Source organism: Jaculus jaculus, chromosome 14, assembly GCF_020740685.1.
Source record: "Jaculus jaculus isolate mJacJac1 chromosome 14, mJacJac1.mat.Y.cur, whole genome shotgun sequence".
In the NCBI taxonomy this organism is placed as follows: domain Eukaryota; kingdom Metazoa; phylum Chordata; class Mammalia; order Rodentia; family Dipodidae; genus Jaculus; species Jaculus jaculus.
This window is the reverse complement of record NC_059115.1, coordinates 62,445,262-62,464,611: the sequence shown is the minus strand read 5'-3', so window position 1 is coordinate 62,464,611 and position 19,350 is coordinate 62,445,262. Positions and strand designations below refer to the sequence as shown.

At 40.8% G+C, this 19,350-nt stretch overlaps 1 protein-coding gene across 2 annotated transcripts in view; it reads left to right on the top strand.

Moving 5' to 3' along the window:
- Positions 1–19,350, top strand: part of Ap3s1 (adaptor related protein complex 3 subunit sigma 1) — a 60,713-nt gene that overhangs the window by 6,654 nt on the left and 34,709 nt on the right. For both annotated transcript variants that reach the window (XM_004651561.2, XM_045134240.1), the window contains exon 2: positions 14,594–14,685. In XM_004651561.2, coding sequence (XP_004651618.1) covers positions 14,594–14,685 — 92 coding nt within the window. The remainder of the gene's footprint in view (positions 1–14,593; positions 14,686–19,350) is intronic.

Genomic DNA, 19,350 nt, shown 5'->3' with positions numbered 1-19,350 from the left:
GAAACACAACAGCTCAAGGTATTCACTATGAAAAAGAAACACAACAGTTCAAGGTATTCACTATGTAAAAAGGTCACTGAAAAATTCATATTCTGAGGTGGTCATAATTTTTATAGTGCATAAAGTCTTACCTTTTAAAACTCAAGGTTAAATATTTTGAAAATTAAATTGTAAAAAGATATAAAATCTTCAAGATTACATTGAATTTTTTGGTTTGGAGGAACATAATAATGTTAGAGGTCATTTGTTGGCCTTTTAATTCAGAACAGAGGCTTTTATAAAGTTGCTCCAGCACCATCATTAGTTATTACTTAGAATTTTGTGTGTGTGTATGTGTATGCACACACACGTGGCATTGTGTGCTTGTGAAAATCAGAAGAACCTTGATGAGGCACTGGTCCTGTTTCCACCTCATTTGAGAAAGGGCCTCATTTTTTAACACTGGGAATGCCACACTCGTTGATCTGCAAGCTATGGAGTCTCTTGATGCTTTCTAAGTGTGTTGACCTTACAGATTTGTGCACTTTGAACCTGCCCCTCAGTTCCCCGCTCCCGGATCCCCTGCCCCAGAGGGTGCATGCATGGTGTGAGTAGGCCAGAGCTCCCAATTCATTCCCCACCTCCCCATTCCCTGGTCCAGGTACCCCTACTGCAGGTTCGGGGCGGCCTGGAGCCTGCGTGCGTGCTGCGGAAGTAGGCCTTTTGCCCTGCCCTCCTGATTGACCTCCCCCTGGCACCCCGCTCCTAGATCCCCTGCTCTGGAGGGTCCACGTGCAGGATGAGTAGAGCAGAGCTCCTGGTTTGTTCCCCACCTCCCAGTTCCCTGGTTCCAATGCCCCTGCTGCTGGCTTGGGATGGCTTGGACCCTGCACGTGCGCTGAGGAAGCAGGTCTTTTGCTCTGGTTTCCTGATTCACTGGCCCATGGGTCCCCAGCTCCCTGTTCCTTTGAGCCAGACAGTGCAAGGGCCACTGTGGGAGTTGGCCCCTTGCTCCTGGTTCCCCAACCTGTGGGGTCCCTGTGCTGAACAGTGGAGTAAGTAGACCTGAGCTCCCAGTACCCCAGGTGACCCTGATGTACTTGCTACCTTCATAACCTGCACATCCGTGGTTTTGACCCCATTTGACTCCAGTCTGGTTCATAACTAAAACAGAACACTCACTGAAGATCGTCCAAGGACAAATACTTGCTTCCTCATCAATAAAGTGAGACTTTTTTTTTTTTTTTTTTTTTTTTGGTTTTTCAAAGGTAGGGTCTCACTCTGGTCCAGGCTGACCTGGAATTAACTCTGTAGTCTCAGGGTGGCCTTGAACTCACTGCGATCCTCCTACCACTGCCTCCTGAGTGCTGGGATTAAAGGCATACACCACCACACCCGGCTGAAGTGAGACTTTTAACCCAAGATGGGTAGAACACAGTGAGAAAACCAGCGAAAGTCAGATAGCCGAGCTTTCCACCAAGGCTGCCTTATTCGCGATGGCAACCTCCAATGAAAACATAGAACACAAGAGAATTGAACTGGAAGCATTTGTCAAAAAAGCCAACAATTGCAAAAATGAAACTGGGCAAGATCGTCTCCTAGAGCTCTCAGCTTTTGTCATTAGGCTTAATTGAAGAAAACAAGAGAGGCCTCAAAAGAGGTAAATGGATTGAAGGAGAGTCACTAAATGGAATATCTCAGTAACCAGCTGAGTAAGCCTAATGAAGATAGGATCAAATGCAGATTTGTGCACTTTTGCATCCAAGTTTATGTGGGTGTATCAACCACTTAGCCTTCTCTTAATCCCCACTTTTAAATGTTAAGTAAATTGTTGTGATTATAAGAAAAGCATTTACATATTAAGATGGCCAATGTCATCTTTGATTTTATCACACCAGACCATTATCAACATTTAGTGTGTTGTCTCCAGTCTATATTTTTCCTTTCAGAATTTCCTAATGAAGACACACCATTCAGATACTAATAACAGAAAACACTGGTAGATTAGCAGACATTTGTGGCTTTATGATAACCATATGTTAATGTCTGGACATTATTGTAATTTTAAAGATACATGAATATATGTTAGTGATACATTAATGATTTGCCCATTCTTTTCCTCTGTCATTCTCTTTTTTTCCTTGAGGGTTTTTTCAGCTGGGATTGAATCCAGTGTTTTGTGCATTTAGTTCAGGTTGGCCTTGAACTCATGATCCTTGTGACTCTTTCTGCCTTGTGCTGGGCTTATAGGTTACTGTTCCTTTGTTTTTCACAAAGCTGAACTCATTTATGTATCAGGGCCCTTCACGTTTTAATTGCACAGGAAAGTCTTTGCTAATTTTTGTTGGAGCCCTGGGATTTGTTTTTGCGCTTAGCATTTGGAGTCATTGTACTTGGTGGGTTACAAATGTCATCACTGGTCCTAATAACACAAGGTGATTCTGAGTTGGGGACCATTGAGGGTTCTGTCCCCTTCCGGCCTTTTATTATGTACAGCTTTCACATTAGCGCTGCTCTTCCTTTGTCCTCTCATTACTGCCAGCATTTCCCTTATTAGTTTGAACTGCAGTGCTTCACTGAAGGCTCCAGCAGCTCTTCAACAGTGTTGTGGTATCAGAGGAATAAAGGGCAATTCTAGCTGACAGGTGTGTTCTAATAATCCAGGTGACATTCCTGTACTCTTTGGCCCTAGGAGGAGTAGGGACCTATCTCTGGGAGCTGTCCAACTTTTCTTCATTGTATTTCTTTCTCTTTCCCTGCTCATCTCCCTAAGACAGACATTGGTTTGCAGGGCCCTGTTCTGTCCAATAATACATCACTCAACTCAGTGAGTTTGCATTCTGGTAATAGGAAATAGATCATAAATTAGGTGAGATTATGATTAATCTGTGAAGAAAAAAAAACAGTGGAAGGGGGCAAAGAATGTTAGGGTGGGAACAGCATTATATTAAATAGGGTCATTGAGGAACTGGCGTTTGAAAGAGAATGATAGGAGCTCAGCAGAGGAAAGAATGCTTTAGGCAGAAAGCATTGTGGTTTTTTGTAAAGAGGCAGGGATGGGGGAAGTGGAGAATGAATGTGAATGGGCATGCTGGGCCCTCCAGTCACTGCAGATGAACTCCAGATGCATGCACTACCTTGTGCATCTGGCTTACCTGGGTCCTGGGGAATCAAACCTGGGTCCTTTGGCTCTGCAGGCAAGGGCTTTAACCACTAAGCTATCTCTCCAACTCCAGAAAGCAGTCCGAATGGTGTGGACCTTGATGTGTTCAGGAGTAGCAAGAAGGAAACTTGAATAATCCCAGGTGAGGTGGCTGGAAGACAAGGGCACATCATGCTTGCCCGTTCATCCCTACTGGTGGTCTGAGCCTTTCACATACCTCCTCAGAGTTCTCGGATCCTGCTTTGGTTTTCAGAGTTGAGCACTGCTTCCATAACAGGCAGTCATTCTTTCCTCTTCAGCCCTACCCCGAGCTCTGAAGAGTTAGAGGTGCGCAATGAAAGAGGCTAAAGAGCACATTCTAATTCTGCAGAGACCCGTGTTCAGCTTGATTCCATGATGCAGTGAGAAAGAAAATAATTTGTTAGGTCTCTCACAGTGCTCATTTTATGCTAACAGTTGATGTGAAGCATCTAGAGCATCACGGTTGCTGTACTAAGAAACATTTATCTTTCCTGTTTTGCTTGCTGCCACATTTCCATAACACCCCCTTTCTCCCTTTCTCCTATTACCTACAAATAGCGTTCTGTTCTGTCTTTGTGAAATTCATTCTTTAAGAACCTCATTGAATGTTTGTCCTTTTGTGATGGCTTATTTCACTTGGCATATTTTCAGTGCTCACCCAAGTTGCAGTATGTTTCAAAATTTAATTCCCTTTTTTTTTTTTTTTGAGATAGGGTCTCTCTCTAGCTCAGGCTGATCTGGAATTCACTCTGTAGTCTCAGGGTGGCCTTGAACTCATGGTGATCCTCCTATCTGTGCCTGGCTTAAAATTTAATTCCTTTTAAAGCTAAAATTCCATTGCACCCATATGAATACTGTCAGTGGCAGTGGGATTTGTAGCTCCATGTCTCCACCTGTAGCAGCTTGAGTTCTTTTCAGAGACCTCTGTGCAAGTGCAGCCAGGACCCTTGAGTATGTAGCAGAAGAGAGCTTTGGGAAGAGTCAGCCTAAAGCAGCTTTGGAGTTTATTATTAAGAAGAGGTTTGTAAAGCCAGGCATGGTGGCACACACCTTTAATCCCAGCACTCTGGAGGCAAGAGAGGTAGGGGGATTGCTGTGTGTTTGAGGCCACCCTGAGTCCCCTACCTCAAAAAAGGAACAGGAAAAAAAAAAAAAAAAGGTTTGTAGCAGTCACGTTCTTGTTGCTGGAACAAAATACCAAACCAGAAGCAGCCTATGGAGGAAGAGGGTTTATTTGAGTTTCCAGTTTCTGGGCGAAGTGTCTCGGGCAGGGAAAGCATGGCAGGAGCGGATAGCGGACATCCCATCTTCACATGCGCAGGGAAGGAGAAAGAATGTGCTGAGTTTGCAAGTGGGGCTGGACTGTCAAACTCTAGTTGTCCTCAGTGACACGCTTCCTCCCAGACGCTCTACAACCTCCCTGAATACATGAGTCTATAGGGGACAGTTCACATTCAAACTACCAAAAGATTTTCCTACAGATTTAAGCTGTTTATGTGTGTCTATGACTTCTAAAGTTCCATGCCAAGGGGTTGCTAAGAAACTTAAATGAGGTCACTGGGCAGTTCCTGGTGTGCATTGGATAAGATTAGACCTTACTAGATAAAACTCTTACACCAGGGTTGCATGGGAAGTTAGGTTGTATTTGCTGTAAACAAAATTTATTGTCTTGGTTTTGTGAGATTTCCAGAAAATTTCACGCTTACATTTGGGTAAGGAGTAAGGCTGTATATACCAGCCTTATTTATGGCTTGTTAGTATTTTAATCTTGAAACATTTCATATAAAATCAATATTGTCTCTATTTAGACAGCTTTCATAGCATTTTTTTTTTTTTGGTTTGTTTGTTTTTGTTTTTTTGTTTTTTCAAGGTAGGGTCTCACTCTAGTCCAGGCTGACCTGGAATTCACTGTGTAGTCTCAGGCTGGCCTCGAACTCACGGTGATACTCCTACCTCTGTCTCCCGAGTGCTGGGATAAAAGGCATTCACCACCACACCCAGCTAATTTGTCCCGGAATATTTTACTCTCAGCTGGCCAGTCAGACCCTGGAGTGAGAAGACCCCTTTCCCTCGTATGACCTCTGATTTCCCTTCTACCCTGCCCTGCCTCAGTACCCGTTTTGTTTAGTCGTTCACTTACCACTGGGGCACTTGGGTCGCTTCCACTTTTGGGGGGGAGGAGTGGGGGAGACAGTATGTATCCTGGGTTGGCCTGGAATTCTTGCTTTCACTTTGGACTGTGTATCCAGAGGTAGACTGCTAGCTAGACTTTATGTTCACACTTGTTGGTGGTAATGGTTGTTTTGAAACAAGGTCTCCAGGCTGGCCTCACACTCATGATCTGCCATGGCCTACTACTTGCTGGGATTCCAGACATGTACTACCAGGCCTGGTTATGTTTATTTTTTGAGGAATCACTGTATCTTTTTCTCCAGCAGTTGCACCATTTTTACATACTCACCATGTCCTTTACAGTACTTATTTTCTGGTTTATGATAATAGCCATTCTCATAAGTGTGACATATCACATTGTGGATGTGGTAGTTTGAATATATGTCCCCCACTGCCTTAGGTATTTTTTGATTAAGGTTAAACTTCCTGCTTAAGTCTCCAACCTACTGAAGGGGTGTGTTTGAGACAAGTCTGATTGCAGCCCAAAGGCATAGAGAGAGCAGGTTGGACCCCTGGAGGGGCTATGCTGTCTGCTGATGTTGGTGTTTTGTTTGCTGAAGTTTTTCTGTTTGGATATATGGAAATAAGCAGCTTCTGCCATTGATAGAACTTCCTCTGGATCTGTAAGCAGAATGTGGATATGACTACAACAGTGGTTATGATTTCTATTTCTTTTTTTTTTTTTTTTTTTTTTTTTTTGTTTTCGAGGTAGGGTCTCACTCTGGTCCAGGCTGACCTGGAATTAACTCTGTTGTCATCTCAGGGTGGCCTTGAACTCACGGCAATCCTCCTACCTCTGCCTCCCGAGTGCTGGGATTAAAGGCGTGCGCCACCACGCCCGGCTGATTTCCATTTCTTGAATGACTGATACTGAGTATCGTTTTATCTGCTTATTGGCTATTACTGTATCTTTTTAAAAATATTTGTTTATTTGAGAGAGAAAGAGGCAAGAGGCATATAGAAAGAGAGAGAATGAGCACATCAGAGCCTCCAGCTGCTGTAAATGAACTCCATTCCATGTGCTACCTTGTGCATCTGGCTTATGTGGGTCCTGGGGAATTGAACCTGAGTCCTTTGGCTCTGCAGGCAAGTGTCTTAACCAATATGCCATCTCTCCAGCCCTATTTTTGTATCTTTGAAGAAGTGTTAATTCATGTCCTTGGCTCAGTTTTTTAAAACCATTCTGTTGTGGAGATGTAGCACTTATTTGTATATTTCAAGTATCACTCTCTTATATAAGATTTGAAAATACTTTAATTCAGTGGGTTGCCTTTTCACTGTATTCATTTTGTTCTCTGACACACAAAATTTTTTTTGAGGTAGGGTCTCACTCTAGCCCAAGCTGATCTGGAACTCAATCTGTAGTACCAGGCTGGCCTTGAACTCACAGTGATCCTCCTACCTCTTTCTTCCAAGTGTTGGGTTTAAAGGCATGTGCTATCATACCCAGCTTTAAAAAAATGTTTTTAAAAATATTTATTTGCAGGGGGTGGCATGGAATGAGAATGGGCACACCGGGGCCTTTTGCCACTGCAGACGGACTCCATATACATGTGCCACTTTGTGCATCTGGTTTTGCATAGGTACTGGGGAGTCAAATCTAGGTTGTCAGGCTTTGCATGCAGGTGCCTTTAACCACTGAGCCATCTAACCTCAAAACATGTCTTTGTACAAGTGTTTATCTATTTGTGAGAGGGAGGGAGACAGAGGCAGAGAGAAAAAGTGGGCACTCCAGGCCCTCCAACCACTTCAGGTGAACTCCAGACACATTTGCCACCTTGTGCATTTGGCTTTACATGGGTACTGGGTAATTGAACCTGTGTCCACTAGTGCCTTAACCACTAAGCCATCTCTCCAGCCTCCCAAACATGTTTTCTTTTGATGAGCTATATTTTTTAACTTTCTTTTATCATTTGGGCTTTTAGTCATATCCTGAAAATACTATTTAATATTTTTAAATTAAAAAACTACATAAACTATATTAGTATGCCAAAATTTATTTAATCTATTGTGGACTTACATTATGAGTAAAATTTATTTTGTTAAAGATTAAGTAAAAAGATACTTATTAACCCTGACAATTAATAAAAACTACTTGTTACCTAAGCTAATAATAACAGTTATTTGTTATTACTAATACTTGCTACTTTTTTTTAATGTTTTTTTGTTCAGTTTTTATTTATTTATTTGAGAGCGACAGACAGAGAGAGAAAGACAGATAGAGGGAGAGAGAGAGAATGGGCGCGCCAGGGTTTCCAGCCACTGCAGACGAACTCCAGACGTGTGCGCCCCCTTGTGCATCTGGCTAACGTGGGACCTGGGAACCAAGCCTCGAACCGGGGTCCTTAGGCTTCACAGGCAAGCGCTTAGCTGCCAAGCCATCTCTCCAGCCCATACTTGCTACTTTTGATCCTTGGTTGGAAGATCATGTAGCCAGAGGGTTGGACATATGAAGTTTCAGAGATTGTTCTCAAGATACCATTTCCTCACTGGATTTCCTCTTTTTTCTTCCTTCTAAAAGACCTTAGTGTTCAAATTATGTGGGTCCTGCTTTGGAATGAATTTCCTTGATACTACAAAATTCCAAGAATCTTCCAGGAATAGTCAAGCAAGGACACTTAGAAGAGGAAGTGAGCCCTAAAACTCACCCTCACTTCCTTTTTGTCCACGTGTGTCTGTGCTTGATTGTGTGTGTGTATATGTGTGTGTATGGCACAGCGCATGTGTGCCTGTGCCTGATGATGTGTGTGTGTGTGTGTGTGTGTGTGTGTATGTGGCACAGCGCGTGTGTGCCTGTGCTGATGACGTTTGTGTGTGTGTGTGTGTGTGTGTGTGTGTGTGTGGCATAGCGTGTGTGTGCCCGTGCCTGATGTGTGTATGTGTGGCACAGCGCATGTGTGCCTGTGCTGATGACGTGTGTGTGTGTGTGTATGTGTGTGTGTGTGTGGTACAGCGTGTGTGGAGGTCAGAGGGAAACCTCAAGGTGTTGGTCCTCCTCCTGTCTTTTTGGAGACAGGGTCTTTCTCTTGCCAATCTCAAATCACAGCAATTTATATTTCCAAGAGTTTTGTAGTTTTAATTCTTAAATCTGTAGTCCATTTTGAGTTTGTAGTATACAGCATGAGATAGACTACACTTTGTTCTTTCTATGTGAATTTCCAGTTTTTTGAGTGCTTTTGTTGACCCTTCTTTTCTTATATTAAGAGGTCTGGGTTCCTTACCTCAATTCACCCTCCCCATTTTATTTTGTTCTTGAAGTTCTCAGATTTTCTAGCTGCGAGGAGAATTCAGATTTTCTTTAGATATTTCAAACTCAGCCTGTTCCTTCTCATCTTTTGGTTATTTAAATAAAATAACAGGGTCTTTTCCAATAAAACCAGAAACAATATAGTAGATGATGGCTAGGGTTTTAAAAGTAGCCGCCATTTATTTAGCACATTATTACCATCTACAATTATGTGAACTCAGTATTCAAAACAGCTTCATGAGGTAGTTACTATTTCTGCTGCATACTATACATAAAACTCACCTGCAGTGTGACCAACTTGCTCAGACTTTCACATTTTACACAGGCCACTTTCAGGAATAAACCCAAACAGTGTGATTGTTGATTCCTCCCTTCTCCTGTCCCCTTCCTCCTCTCTCTTCCTTTTTATGTTTTAGATAGTCTTAGGTAGCTTAGACAGGCCCAAACTCAAGATCCCCCTGCCTCCATCTCCCAAGTACTGGCATTATAGATGTTTACCCTACATCCCATCTCTTTTCTTAATTTTTAGTTTGTTTATCCAAGTTATAGTAGATACAGACAGGTTGAGGAATTTATCAAGCTTATTGTGATAGCATTCCGTTGTTTCCCTTTCCCCACAGCTAACACTAGTAGCTGGTAATCACAGCATTTATGACATAATGGGCTTGCTTTGCTGGCTGAGTTCTCAGTTGTAAGAAAGAATGGTCTGTTTGGTTCTACTATTATATTATATTATGTTATGTTATGTTATATTATATTATATTATATTATATTATATTATATTATATTATATTATATTATATTTATATAAGAGATAGAATAAGAGGCAGATAGTGAGAGAATGGGCGTGCCAGGGCCTCCAGCCACTGCAAATGAACTCTAGACACATGTACTAGCTTGTGCATCTGGCTTACATGGGTCCTTGGAAATCAAACCAGGGTCCTCTGGCTTTATAAAGCACCTTAACCACTAAGTCATCTCTCCAGACCCTGGTTCTGCTTTTGAAAAGAATTATTTAGTGTTCTCCCACCACATCTGATTTCCATTTCCCTCATAGTTATTTCAAGCTTTTTTCAAATATTTATTTTTGTTTGTTTATTTGAGACAGAGAGGGAGAGACAGTGAGAATGGGCACGCCAGGGCCCCTAGCCACTGCAAATAAACTCCAGATGCATGTGCCACCATGTGCATCTGGCTTACGTGGCACCTGGAGAATTGAACCTGGGTCCGTAGGCTTGTAGGCAAGCACCTTAACTGCTAAGCCATTTCTCCAGCCCTGTTTCACACTTTTGGTTAGATCTCTACTCAGTGCTTACATTAACTTACTGTGCAAGTGCGTACACCTTCAGCTGAGCCATGTTATAAATTGTGCCTAGATGATTTTTTTTTCTTTTTTCTTTTTTTTGGTTTATCAAGGTAAGGGTCTTACTCCAGCTCAGGCTGTCCTGGAATTTACTGTGTAGTCTCAGGGTGACCTTGAACTCATGTAGGTCCTCCTTCCTCTTCCTCTTGAGTGCTGGGATTAAAAGCAGTTTTTCCCTTGACATTTTATCTCCTTGAAGATAATTGCTGTGATTGGAATGTAAAATGGCCTCCATAGGCTCATGAGTTTGAGCACTTGGTCCCCAGCTGGTAGCAGTGCTTGGGAAGGCTGTGGAACCTCTAGGAGGGAGCTTGTTGGAGGAGCTGGGTTACTGGGGTGGGCCTTGAGGGTTCATAGCCCAGCCCTACTCCTTCCTAAGTACAGTGTTACCAGCTTTGCTTCACGCTTCTGCCACCACGCCTTTCCTGCTGTGAAACTGCTGCCAAAACTATAAGAAAAAAATAAACCCTTTCCTTCCTGAAGTTGCTTCTGGTCAAGTATCTGTTCACAGCAACAAAAAAGTAATGACAACAGGTGCATTTTCATTTGATCTAGTTTTTAAATTTACATCTTTGCTGTCTAAATTTATGCATCCTTTGTTAGTTTCATGTTTATAAAAAAAAAAATCTCTCCTGGAATCTAGGATAAATCTAAGTTTCTATCAGTCCTGTTGGGTTTTCCTCTTCTGAGGAATTCCTTTTGGCTATTTTACTTTGTTGAATCTCCAACTGTTTGATACTTTGTCTATTACCTTATCATAGTGAGGCTGTAACTTCTTGAGAAAACAATGAGAAGTAGATTGTATGAGACATTGCATTTCTGTAAAGTGTTATTAATCAAGTATTACATTGACTACATTAAAGAATTTGAATTAGAAACTCTTTCCTGTGCAGTGCTCTATTTCCTTTTATCAAAAAGTCTGATGCAATTCTGGTTGCTTGTGATTTTCATGTGCTCTGTTGTTTACTGAGCAGGAAGTTTATAGACTCATGCTTGCTTGTGGTTTCTAGCTCCAGAGGCCACTCACTTGCTGAGGATCTGCCTGCGTGAATCTGTTGTTCCTTAATGGGCTCTCTCGTTTCTGGTACCTGTCATCTGAAGCATTTCTCAGTTTCTTGAGATTCTGTTTTTGGTGCCGGGCATGGGACCAAAGTCTTTAAATGTTCTGGACACTCTACTATTGAGCTGCACTCAAGTCCTGATTTTTTTTTTTTAATCTTTTATTCTTTTTTCCTCTAGTCTGTTATAGCAGTTAACTTCTGACCAGAAGCAGCTTACGGGAGGAAAGGGTTTGCTTCAGGCTTACAGTTTTGAGGGTAAGTTTCACATTGGGGAGAAAGCAGCCAGCTCACATCTTCATTTATTCGCTACTGAACGAGAGGGCTTGAGAGCAGCAAGAGAGAGCTCACTGTGAACAGTCAAGGAGGCAGGTGAAGTTCTGTTCTCAGCGACACACCTCAAGGCTCCTCCAGCTAAGGGGACTAAGTAGGAGGCTGTGGGGCTATTTTGCACTCCAACCACATCTGTATTTTTTATCTCTATTTTCTTTTTGCCCCTTGACTCTTCTCTGGCCTTTTTTTCTCATTTATTTCCTAATTTTCCTCCTGAATTTAAATTTTGCTTTCTATATTTAAAATTTTCATGCTATCCATTTTCTTTTTTTTTTTTTTTTTTAACTTTTGAATTGTAGTGTTTTATAGTAGACTTTTCTTCTTAGTATTATAGCTACGAAGCTCAGATTCTGTATTAGAATTTGGAATCACAAAGGAAGCTCAAGCAGTTGTCCTACATGTGTACCAAAGGTGCATAGAGGAGGAAGGCACTATTTTTTTTTTTTTTTGTCTCTGAGAGTCAAAAAAGACTACATAGAAGTAATAATGTTTGAGCTCTGCCTTAAAAAGGTTGTTGCTAACCAGTAAGATTCCGAGAAAGTTGTTCCCGGATAGATGTGGGAACATGCGAAGAGAGGGTGAATAGTTCACTTTGCTGGATCTGATTGAGCAAGGATAAGAAATAGATGATAAAATTTCACAGGTAGGGCTGAAATAGATTTTGGAGGCATATAGGAATTTTTGTGTATTACCTTTGTATTTTTTCACTTTGCTAATAAGTTGGTTTTATTTGTGTATATGATTCTTTAAATTTTTGGGGGGGTGGTTTCTGAGGTAGGGTTTCACTCTGGCCCAGACTGACCTGGAATTCACTATGTAGTTTCAGGGTGGCCTAGAACTCACAATGATCCTCTTACCTCTGCCTCTCAAGTGCTGGGATTAAAGGCGTGCGCCACCATGCCTGGATCTTTAAATGTTTTTGATATGAGATCATTTCTTACCAAAGAAGGTAGTATTATTTCCTCCTTTCCAGTTTGTGTGTCTAGTGAAGATCTTATTTTTAGTTTATTTTTTGAGATCTTTAAAAAATGGGACCTGCTTTTAATTGTTTTTTTTCACCTGTGATATAAGTAGAGAATATACTTTTTGTGAAACTAATCTTTTAAAATATGTTACTCCTATAACTAATTAATTGAGGTTTTTCTTTGAGACAAAATATCTCAAAGTATATAGCTGTGCTATATTCTATCTCTCTATGTAACCCAGGGTTGTCTCAAACTTTGAATCCCCATTTCGCCTCTAAAGTGCTAGAATTATAGGCATCTGCCTCCGTACCTGACAGTGGTTTTATTTTTATTGCCTGTAATATATGTCTTTAAACAATATATTCAGCATTGCTTAATTTTGAATTTCATGATTATGTGTTATTGTAGTAATTGTCTTTTCCACTCCTGCTATGGACTGACTTGTGGCTACCTGAATTTCATATGTGTCAGAGTTTTCTAGAGGAACAGAACCAATAGAATGAACTGTATTAAAAAGGGAATGTACTGCATTAGTTTACAGTAGTCCAATAAGCAGTTGCAGGCCCAAGAATCAAGGAACCTGCTAGCTGGTCAGTCCATGTGGCCAGATGCCCCAGCAGTCCTGATCCGCACTGCAGGCCTGGAGGGTCCCGAGGAGCCACTGGTTTTCCATCCATGCTGGAAGGCAGCAAGCAAGCAGCTCTGGTAGCCAAGTGGAAGGAAGGAGCTCTTTTCACTAAGAGCTTCCTTATATAAAGTTCTCATCTGAGAGAGGTCGCCCACCCTGGAAAGAACTTCCTCCTTCAGTTACTCCTTCCTGGAAACAACCTTGGAAACCCACCAGAAAGGGGTTTGCGTGGATTACTAAACATAGCAAGTTGACAACAACGTAACCATCACAGTGCCCTAACCCCAATGTAATGGTATGGAAACAAGCTTATTTGGATATTATTCCACTTAGATGAGGTCATGACAGAGGGACCCTCTTAGGAGATCCTTTTAATAAGATATACTGGAAACTTGTCTTCACATTCCTTTTTTGCATTGTGAGAACCTGGGACGAAGGTGGTCATCCACAGGGCAGAGGAGGCCCTGCATCAGAAATGGCATCTTGATCTCGGCCTTGTAGTCTTCAGAACTGTCAGAAAATAAATTTGCTACTTAAGCCACCCAGTCTGAGGTTTTGTCATGGTAGATTGAGTTAAAACACTCCTTTGTGCACATTTAGATTTTTAAGAGTTTTACATGCTTAAAGGGTAAAAATGTGCCATAATTGATCCATTGTAGGAGTGAGTGAATGGTGGGTATTTGGATTATTTTTAGCTGTTTTGTTGTTCCAGTGCTTTTATCAGTATTCTGTCATGCCTGTCAAGATATACACACATGTGCACAGACATACACATGTATGTGTGATGTATCTATTTATATGTATATGTAGTTATATATGTATAATTGCCCAGATTCAGTTATTTTTGACTTTCAAAAACAGTGGCTTCATATGGGTTATAGTAACACTTGGGAATAAAAACACTGCCTAATGCTCCTTGATGGCTGAGAGTTTCCTCAGCTCTCTATCTTTGTTGACGTTGGATGTTGTACTTTTTACTTCTAATATGGTGCCTGTGGAGCTTGATCATTGCTATTTTAATTTGCATATGGCTTAATTTGATTGAAGCTTAATGGTTTTGCTTTTTTTTGTGGATTACCATATTGCCTTTCTTGTGAGTTTTCTGCTTATGATTGTGCTCAATATTTTTATTTTCATGTTTGGCCAACTTTTAAAAAAAATTTTATTTTTCCTGGGGTATGTGTTGCTAAGTTGAATTTAGTATCTATTCAACCCCTTCTTGGTTTTATGTCCTGTTATATGAAGATGGATTTAGCCTTAGTCTACATTTAGTTAAGGGTAATTTAATTGCAAGTCTAAGCTTCTATATTATTCTTCCATTTGGATATTATCATCTCTATGAATTAATTCTAATTTCAATTCTCTGCTTCAATTTGGTCATTAAACAATGGGCTTTGACTAGTTGGTGTCTACTTTCCATTTTATTAGTGTATCGAAGTCATTGGTTGCTTATTGGTTTTTGAAATGTAGAAATAAGTTACTTTCATTGTAATAATTTTATTTTCCTTTTTCATCAAATCTGTTGGATTTTGCTTCTGTTGTTCAGGTCTACTCTCCAAGGATCCCTTTCTTAGATGAATTTTGTTATGTTATATTTTTAAAATTCTTAAAATGTTGTAGACCTTTAAACTTGGTCCTAATGTGTACTAATTATTCTTTCTCAGAGTGAAGATACGCAGCAGCAAATCATCAGGGAGACTTTCCATTTGGTGTCTAAGAGAGATGAGAATGTTTGTAATTTCCTAGAAGGAGGATTGTAAGTAAAGTACTTTATGGATATTTGTGATTTTGACTGTGGTTGAAGCATAAGTTATCTAGTCAGTTTAGGGTAAAAAAAGTCTTCATTCTAATTAATTGGATTGAGTAAACTAATTGTCATCTATATTAGCCATAATTCTAACCTAAAGATATTTTTTTAAAGATACACAATCTTTCTAAAAATTTTGTACAGGCATTTTAGGTAAAGGTAACATTCACATGGCAAAATTCAGTGATAACAGGGAAGTGTAAACTGCTAAATGACTCTCCCTATCCCAACCCTAGTCCTTCCCAGTTTGTCTCCCTCTCTCCCTTCCCCCTCCGTCCCCCCTCCATCCCTCCCCCCTCTCTCTGTACACACACACACACACACACACACACACATACATATATACATATATATACACATACATACATACATACGTGTGTGTGTGTATTTCTTTCTTTATTTGATAGGGAGGCTGAGAGAGAAAGTATGGCACACCAGGTCCCCTTTCCACACTGTAAATGAACTCCAGATGCACGGGCCTCTTCAGTGGGTACTGGGGATTGAATCCAGACCAGCTGGTTTTTTTTTTTTTTTGGTTTTTCAAGGCAGGGTCTCACTCTGGTCCAGGCTGACCTGGAATTAGCTCTGTCATCTCAGGGTGACCTTGAACTCATGGCAGTTCTCCTACCTCTGCCTCCCGAGTGCTGGGATTAAAGGCGTGCGCCACCACGCCCGGCTCAAGGCCAGCTGGGTTTTTTTTTTAAATTTTTTTTTATTTGAGAGCGACAGACACAGAGAGAAAGACAGATAGCGGGAGAGAGACAGAATGGGCGCGCCAGGGCTTTCAAGCCTCTGCAAATGAACTCCAGACGCGTGCGCCCCCTTGTGCATCTGGCTAACGTAGGACCTGGGGAACTGAGCCTTGAACCGGGGTCCTTAGGCTTCACAGGCAAGTGCTTAACCGCTAAGCCATCTCTCCAGCCCAAGGCCAGCTGGTTTTGTAAGCAGGTTCCTTTAACCACTGAGCCATCTCTTCAGCCCACTTCCTAGTTTTTTATGTATCCTTCTAGAAAATTTATTTTATATTTACTTACATATAACCTTAAGTATAACTTTAACCATTTTACATGTGCTATCACACTTTTGCTATTTGCATATGGCTGGTTTTGCTTATTATTTTGAAAAGCTTTACCAGTAAACACAGATGGAATAGTCTCATTCTTTTTAATGGCTACACATTATTCTTTAGGGTAATGGTTATAAAAATTGAATTACAGCTGGGCGTGGTGGTGCACGCCTTTAATCCCAGCACTCGGGAGATAGAGGTAGGAGGATCACTGAGAGTTTGAGGCCACCCTGAGACTACATAGTTAATTCCAGGTCAGCCTGGACCAGAGTGAGACGCTACCTTGAAACCCCCCCCCCCCCAAAGAAAGAATTACATCCTTTATTTATAAGCAAGTCTGTTTTCCACATATACTTATATGTCTATATACTCACTGTATAGATTAGAATTCAGCCAATAGATATTTTCTATTTTTTTTCTGAAAAAAATTACATAATAAACTTGCCAGATATCCAAATACTGGGGCCTGGTGGCTATGCAGGAGCAATGGCGGCCATGGAGGCCCATAGGAACCCACCATCGGCCGCGATCCGCTGTGCCAGGGCCACTGGCCTGGGAGCTGATTCAGCCTTGGTGAGCAAGCTGTCCCGTGCCATGCTGACCAACATCATGTGCACCGAGCATGGCTGTGGCACGATCCTGCCCAACAGCCCTGTGCTCAACATGCACCTGGTCTTGAGCCACCGGCTGCAGGATGGCATAGTAAAGCCAACAATAAGAAAAGATTTGAAAACCGTCCCAGAATTTTACAATTGAAGGAAGTCCTCAAGGTCCAAATACTGTAGATTTTTTTTCTTTTCTTCTTCTCCAGTATTGGAGATCCAACCTAGGCCCTTGAGTGTGCTGAGCAAGTGCTTTACCACTGAAATATAGCCCTCCTAAATAAGTATCTTCAGGGCTGCACAGATGGCTTAGTGGTTAATGCTCTTGCTGGAAAAGCTCAAGGACACAGGTTTGATTCCCCAATACCCACGTAAGTTAGATGCACAAGGTGGTGCATGCATCTAGAGTTTGATTTGCAGTGGCCAGAGGCCCTGGTGTGCCAATTCTCTCTCTCTCCCTCTCTCTCTCTGCCTCTTTCTCTCTCAAATAAAGAAATAAAATAAGCGCCGGGCATGGTGGCACACGCCTTTAATCCCAGCACTCGGGAGGCAGAGGTAGGAAGGTTGCCGTAAGATCAAGGCCATCCTAAAACTACATAGTGAATTCCAGGTAGGCCTGGGCTAGAGTGAGACTGTACCTCAAAAAAAACAAAACAAAACAAAAGGAAAAAACCAATAAGTGCTTTTAAATTAATGGGTTTTATGGAAATTTATTTTTAGGTTTGCTTTAAAATGTTTATAATGTTTTTATGACTATTTCTTCCCCTGTTTATATAATTGATACACTTAATAAGATATTTCCTCATTGAAAATTCAAACTAAAGTTAGCTAAGTTGTCTCATGAATGATCAGTAGTGAGAAACCTAGACATTACTGTATTTTACTGTATGTGATATGTATTGTGAGAAAGTGTAGAGGTGCTTGACCCCATTCTTATCTGATGATAAGTTACATTTTACCATGTGTAAAGTATACCTGCATTTCTTAAAAGGTTGTATCATGCTTCACTTAAATGTATAATGCATACTTAGATGTGTAAGTTTTGCTTTTTCTTCCTTTTTATTTGTTTTTGAGACCATGTCTCCCATATCCCAGGCTGGCCTTGAACTCACTATGTATCTGAGGGAGGATGACCTTGAACTTCTGATCCTCCTTCCTCTACCTCCAGAGTTTGGGATTAACCACCATGCCTGATGTTTAACTCCAGAGTTGCAGTTGCAATTTAATGACTGCCTACCTGCTTCTGTTTTTAAAATTTACTTGTATTTAATCTTCTTAAACTTTGTAGGAGTTCAGTTGTCTTTGCCATAACTCTCACTTCACCTTAGTTTCTTACCTCATGGGAAGTTTATCCCGAGGTATGATGCATCGGGTAGAGTAGATCTGTAAGAACCAGACTAGTATAAGTAGGGTCGTGTTGGAATGAGAGGTTGTGGCTTGGGATTGACTGTTACAGAAAATCAAAAGCAACAGAGATGAAGCTAACCCATCTGGGTAGGTTACTGATTTATTTATTTATTATTTGCAAGGAGGTAGAGAGAATGTGAATGAATGAATGAGAATGAGAATGAGAGTGAGCATGCCAGGGCCTCCTGCCACTGCAAATGGAATTCAGATGCGTGTGCCACTGTGTATCTGGCTCCCCAGGGGCACTGGGGAATCAAAACTGGGCTTCTAGGCTTTGCAAACAAGCGCCTTTAGCCGCCGCGCCGTCTTTCCAGCCCCCTAGTTTAGTTAGTTCTGAACCCCAACAAGGTGGTTTCCTTGATCACGTTGCTCCAATTCTTAGATTGTTAAAATTATGCAGTTAATATAGTACTTTGCATCCCATACAACAATTTATATCAGACTGTAGCTTAAATATGAAATTTTGTTTTGAAGGCCAATATATAGTTGCCATGTTAATGTCCATACTTTCTCTTAACATCAATGCCATTTTGTAACTTAGAGTTTTCAGAAGTTTGGTCATCTGTTTGGGTTTTTGTTTTTCAAGGTAGGGTCTCACCCTAGCCCAGACTGACCTGAAATTTACTACGTAGTGAGTGAATGCCTCCTCTTAACTCTGCCTCCACAGTGCTGAGGTTAAAGGCACACCTGGCTGGTCATCTTTAAAAGAAAAACAAAAGAAACATTTAAGATGAGATTGCTGATTCCAGATGAAGAAAAGCCTGCTGTTTGTGCTCTCTTAGTCACTTTCTGGGAACAGTTGTAACTTTAGTTATAAATGTAATCTCAAAATATTTAAAGGGTACATGTGTACTTTTAAATTAAATAATTTTCTAGAAAAGTATCTAGTGTGGTAGGAATTTTGAATTCTTATTTTAATAAATGCTGTACTTAAAAAATTATTTATTTATTAGAGAGAGAGAGAGAAAGAGAATGGGCATGCCATAGCCTCCAGCCACTGCAAATGAACTCCAGATACATGTGCCAACATCTGGTTTATGTGGGTCTTGGGGAATCGAACCTGGGTCCTTTGGCTTTGTGGGCAAGCATGTCACCTTCCAAGCCATCCCTACAGCCTGGAATTTTTAATTCTTTTTCCAAAATGGTTTCTGTTTTTACTATTAGAGGACAAAAGTACTACATACATAGAGATGTGATTTCCACAGAAATTATAAGCTTAGTTTTATATTTACTGAGGAAGAAATTCATGTGCTATTCTGTGTTGTTTTGAATGTCTAGTTAGCTTTGCTTATGTATAACCTTCATTTGAAATTATGTTAGTGTTGATTTGTCTTTTATGTAAAGGTGAATTTGTTATTGTAAATTTGAATATGGTCTTGCTAAACTATATTTAGAAAAATATAAGATGTCTGGAATGATTCCTCAATTACAATTTTAAAATGCTGAATTCTCGTCAATATAAATAAATGTTTGAGAAATAATTGAGTAGTCATTAGCCCAGTTTTCTTGCATTTATACTTCAGAACAATGTTTTTGGAG